Consider the following 5,890-nt stretch of genomic DNA (forward strand, 5'->3'; position numbering starts at 1 on the left):
GAGGTAGAGGCTTCCTCTTGATCCGAAAGTGATACTCCTCTAGTAGATTCGACTTGTCTTGTGGAGGTGGAAGCTTCTTCATCCTCTTCTCCTCTTGATCCAGAAGTGAAGACTTCTCCTTCTTCTTGATCCGGTGTCACCGAAGGTCGCTCCCCCTCAATCCTAGAGGTGGAGACTTCTTCATCTTCATCTTGTACATGAAACAAGGAGTATACCCTCTCCTTGTCCTCTTCATTGCATTCCTTTGAAGATGAAGCTTCTCGGACTTCTTCTTCAGAAGATGAGCATCTCTCACCTTCGGAATTCTCCTCCTCTTGATCTTGCTCCAATGAGTCACCCTCTTTAGATTTTTCTTGGCTTGGTACAGTGGAGGGGATCTCATGAATCTTTGCCAATTTGCTCCATAGCTCTTTGGCATCTTCAAAATCTCCAATTTGCTCCACGATGTTGCTTCGCAATAAATTGACCAAAAGCTTGGTCACTTTGTCATTGGCCTCACATCTTTAGATTTGTTCTTGGCTCCACTTGCTCCTCTTGAGAATTTTGCCCCTTGAATTCTTTGGAGCTTCGAAGCTTTCCATTAGAGAAAATCATTGCTCTATCTCCACCATTAAGAAATTCTCGATCCTTGATCTCCAAAGATCGAAGCTCATCATTGTGAATGGTGGTGGCACCCTTGTGTCGAATCCAAGACCATCTTGGAATTCTATTTGAAGTTGAGCTTGATGATGAAGTCTTTGACTTGATAGAATTTGCTCCAACTTCAACACCCTCTAGCTTTGTTGCCCCTTCCGGCGATGATTCTGGTGAAGAGCGGCCTCGTTCTGATACCACTTGTTGGGACCGAATGTGGAGCTAGAGGGGGGGGGGGGTGAATAGCTCGGTGCGCTCATCTTGCTCTTCGTTGCTTGTTTCTTCAAGATATGCAGCGGAAAATACAAAGAAACAAAATACACAACGCTAACAAGAGGATTTACTTGGTATCCACCTCACAAGAGGTGACTAATCCAAGGATCCACACACTCACGCACCCTCCACTATGAAAACACTGCTTTATGGTAACTACCAAAGGCGGAGAAGCCCTACAATCTCTCTATACAAGAAGAAAGCAAAGGGAAAACAGATACAAGAAATATCTTACAAGATAAGCAATGAAAACCCTAACCCTAGCTTTTTTTCTTGTTGTGTTCTCGCCTCTTGACTTGGATGTCTCTCCAAGATCCTTCAAGAACTGGCGATCTAAACCTCAAAGAGTTGCTGTGGAGATGCTGTGCTCGCTGGTGAAGATCGGAGCTGAACAGTGTAAGTGCTAGCGAAGAAGGAGCTCGACAACGGCTTTAATCGACGCCAACGATCGGATCCCGATCGATTGGTTTGCTCCCAATCGATCGGGGAGGCTTTGGATCGATCGGCTGATCGATCCAGAGCACCTCTGTGCTCTCGGGAATTGCCTGGATCGATCGGCTGATCGATCCAGGGCTTATTGCGCAGAATCGCGACTCCCAATCGATCCACTGATCGATTGGGGGCTCTGGATCGATCGACCGATCGATCCAGCGTTGTTCTGTGTGATCGCGCACTTGTACCAATCGATCCACTGATCGATTGGGAGGAGGCTTGTCGCGAAGACTTGCTTGATCGATCGGCCGATCGATTGGGCATGAGCCAATCGATCGGCTGATCGATCCCGCTCATTATTTTCTCCCAAAATCAAGTCTAAAGCCTCCTAAACCAACATCTGGTCATCCATGACCTGTTAGTTTATCGTGCCTAGCATCCGATCACCCTTGACTTTCTAGGACTCGCTCACCAAGTGTTCGGTCAATTCCTTTGACCCACTTGGACTTTTCTCCTCGTGCCAAGTATCCGGTCAATCCCTTTGACCTACTTGGACTTTCCTCCTCGTGCCAAGTATCCGGTCAATCCCTTTGGCCTACTTGGACTTTCCAACACCAGATGTCTGATCAGCCTTGATCCATCTGGATTTCCTCGTGTCTGGCTTCACTCACCAGGACTTCCTTCTGCTTAGCTTCACTCACTAGGTCTTTCACCTGGCTTCACTCACCAGGATTTCCTTCCACTACAAGAAAAAAGCTAATAGACAACGCTTTTAAAGCGTTGTCTTTGTGCCTGAAAAAGCATTGTTAAAAGCACTGTTGTTAAAAGTCTGCTCAACGACAACGCTTTTAAAGCGTTGTCGTTTGTAGCGAAGACAACGCTTTTGCAACACTATTACAACGCTTAAAAAGCGTTGTTGTTTTTTTACAAAGACAACACTTTTTGCAACGCTTTAAAAGCATTGTCATTTTAAAGAAAAAAAAATAAAAAAAAATTATTTAAAAATCATTATTTTTATATTTACGAAACTATTATTTTTCTTTTACCATGTCTAGATTCGAATTTTACATATAATCAACTGAGCTAATGATTTCAAACTCATACCAAAATAATAGAATTCTGACATTATAAAAGTATTCCTAAACGAAGTGTATAAATACAACACTACTTGCTTTTACAAAATGCTAATAGTAGTACACTGTAAAGTTTGAGGAGAAATATAGGCATTAAAGAGCAAGAACAGCCATTTGATAGCCAACCGATAATGGTTACATGTTTAGAAACACTCGATTTGAAGCCTTTTAAAGCTCTTTTATACTCGGCCTCATGGTTGGATCAAGTACCTAAAAGAACTCAAACATCAAAATCAGTACATAAGCTAAAAAATAGTACCATGAATAAAAAACCATCAACTTGAATTGAGTCTATAAATGACACATGGAGTACTGAGAATTTCTTAATTTCATGGAATAAATTCATCACATCAATAGGAAACTAAGCGCGATAAGCTACAGAGATTAAACTCTTAGTTGTGATAATTACACTTTGTCTTCCTCTTTGATCACTCCACTCTCATAACTTCAGAATCAACCTAAAATGGAGCCATTGTTAATGTGATACCAAATAATAATTTCAGAACCATCATAAATTATTAATTGAACTAGATTATATAAAGCATTGCATCACAGAAATAGGATGAAACTCGTAGGAATTCTTAGTAGTTAATATAATGGAAGAGACATTTAATCAAACACTTGATGGGCATGAGTCAATGAAATCATAATGTGTGCAAATTGAAACATAGGATGTCAAATTAATACAAGCACTTAATATTCACATAAAACATTACTCAATATGAAAGACAACATGAAGAAAAACATAGAATGAAACCTAAGGCATGAAATGAAATCTACATGAAGCTCTAAAATAGCAAAGACTCAATCAGCTAACCTATCAACATCCAAAGGGTTTTCCTATGAACGATAGCAATTACAGCAACAAGTAGGAAGAGGAAAATGATTCCTTCGGTGAAATGAAGAACATTACATTGTATGGTGTTTTGGAACATTTTATGGTGTTTTGGAACATTTTTTCTTGCAGAAGAACAGGGAGATAAAATGAATAAAAAGAATAGCAATCTTATTAATTGGCACGACTTGAACTCTTGGTTCTGGGAATGTTCCTAGTGAAACAATTTCTTATCTTGTGATCATATTGTTGGAATTTGTGTTATCGCATACTCATTGTTAGTTGCATAGCTAGAGTTCTCTTCTGTTTGCATTTATGTTCTGATATATCAAGATTAGGTCGATGCATGTTTTTAAATTTCAAGAAACATGATAGGTATGAACATTACTTACTTCATGTTCAATGTTGTCCCTCTCCTGTTCAGTGATTCGATGCAGATCCACATAATCTTTTCGATGCTTAGTGATGAAGTGTTCCAATTCTGAAATACTTTCAAGCTAAAAATAAGAAATTTGTCAAAACATTTATCAAATATGATAGAGATATCACGTATCCAGAGAATATCAAAGCAAGAGACTCTGCAGCTGATGTACCGTCTTAATTGCGGCTTTTTCAAATGGAGGTTTCTCCAAGGGTTTGCGCAAAATGAAGGATGCCAAGAGCGCAGCCAATTTGGCCTGTCAAAGACAATGACAAGCCAAAAAAATGTACTGTTATAACATGGTGCCATTAAAATCTTATGAATTACATGTATCATTGTAGCAGTTTCTAGCATATGTTGAATTGTTCTCAATTGAAACAAACTCACAAACTGTAAAACTCTGAAACAGAACAAACTTGGAATTCTTTACTGTTGAGAAATAGCAATTACAATTTAAGATATGCATAGCCCAGAGTGAAGCAAGAAGAAAAACTCCCATGAATATTCAAATGAATGCAAGGAACAGTAACACGTCAATAGGAAGAAGAAACTTAAGATAGTTTCAATCCAATAACCAACCTCGTCGTAGCCAAAAGAGAGAGCTGTCGCACGGGTAGCTTCCCTAAAATCTTCGGTTCTGTCCCTACTCTTAGCCATCAAATAACCTTATACCACCTAATCTCTACCTGCTCATCAACGGTTGGAAGCGGTTCGCAGGAGAAACACTGCTTGCTGGGCTTCTGCTCAACCCGGATGGAGAGGAGGCCTACGGTGATGCTTCGACCTTTGATCAGCCCAAGACAAGAGGAGGCCGTAGATCGATGTGGCTTCTACTCAACCCGAGAGGGGAGGAGACCGCAGACGCTATCCTTGTACAAAACAGGGAAGATCCCGGAAGTAGATCCAGGCGGCAGTGTGTCGACCGTAGTGAGCAGAAGCGTCGGTGATCAGCAGGGAGGAGGCCGCAGGCGCTTGCTTAGATCCTTGTGCCGAACCAGGAGAGATCGAGGAAAGAGATTGTCACTGACCTGGGATGCGCCGGAGACCGAGTCCGTAGGCAGTGTGAAAGGCTGCGGCGGGCGGCGGTGATCGGCCAGGGTCAATCTTGTCTATGCTACGTCGGAGAAGTGACGCCGCGGGTGGGGACAACGTTCCCCCTTTCTCACGTGAGGCCGGAGGCGTCTATACGACAAGTGATCGAATTCCCCTTTCTGGCGTGAGGCTGCACTGGGGCGCCGGTCAGACAGCCGCAGCACGGTGGAGGAGTGGTGTCCGATCGGAATCGAAACGCAGACCGAGGAAAGGAGGGGCATAAAAGTAAATGAGCGATTGCTAAAACATCTCATCGAGCGCCGTCGAGGTAGCAGCAGCAACCCTTGAAGGAGGCGGCGGAGGAAGAGGAGGAGGAAGGGGTGGCGATGGGCGTGCCAAGGTAGTGGCGCTGCCTCCTAGGGTCGAGCGGAGGGTGTGGGCGCTGGTGGTGGCCGCCGTTGGGAAGGTTGTTGGGCGTCGTCATCGCCGGCGAAATCCACCACCGCACTTCCCGATTCTTGAGAGGGGTCTGTGCGGCAGTGAAGAGAAGAAAGAGCTACCGGCCGGTGGTGAGGAAGAAGAGACGGCCGGCGGTGGGAGGTCGCGTGCCCTAGCCGCGCGAGAGGAGATATTGCGAACAGAAAGGAATCACCAGTACTGTGTCATCGCATGGGTAAAAGGAAACGAAGTTTTCTCCTCCTTTAATCTGGGCCGTCCATATTGTGATGAAGATGGATGAAGATCCAGCCGTCAGATCTTGAGATAAGCTGTCTAGATCACTTAAGATTGAGATGATAACTTGACAGTAGACAACGCTTTTTAAAAATCGTTGTCGTAGACACTAAAAAAAAGGCTAATAGACAACGCTTTTTACGAAGCGTTGTCTTTGACCCGTAAAAATTACTAATAGACAACGCTTTTTTAAAAAGCGTTGTCTATTAATAAGAAAATAATGAAATAGACAACGTTTTTCACTAAAAGCGTTGTTAAAAAAAAATAGACAATGCTTTTTATAAAAAACGTTGTCGTTTAAGTGTTGTAGAATCCAAATTTTCTTGTAGTGTTCTGACTAGCTTCACTCACTAGGTCTTCCTTCTGCCTGGCTTCACTCACCAGAACTTTCTTTCTGCC

The 5,890-nt window shown here is 42.9% G+C and overlaps 1 protein-coding gene across 1 annotated transcript; it reads right to left on the bottom strand.

Moving 5' to 3' along the window:
• Positions 1-2,570: 2,570 nt before the first annotated feature.
• LOC122027753 (syntaxin-81-like) lies at positions 2,571-4,447 on the bottom strand. Its single transcript, XM_042586760.1, has 4 exons — positions 4,307-4,447; positions 3,900-3,983; positions 3,699-3,803; positions 2,571-2,681 (listed from the first exon to the last, which is right to left on the bottom strand). Exons 1-4 carry the CDS (start codon positions 4,382-4,384, stop codon positions 2,640-2,642), a joined length of 309 nt encoding a protein of 102 aa, XP_042442694.1. The 5' UTR covers positions 4,385-4,447; the 3' UTR covers positions 2,571-2,639.
• Positions 4,448-5,890: the final 1,443 nt, after the last annotated feature.

This window comes from Zingiber officinale, chromosome 10A (genome assembly GCF_018446385.1).
Source record: "Zingiber officinale cultivar Zhangliang chromosome 10A, Zo_v1.1, whole genome shotgun sequence".
Taxonomy (NCBI): Eukaryota; Viridiplantae; Streptophyta; class Magnoliopsida; order Zingiberales; family Zingiberaceae; genus Zingiber; species Zingiber officinale.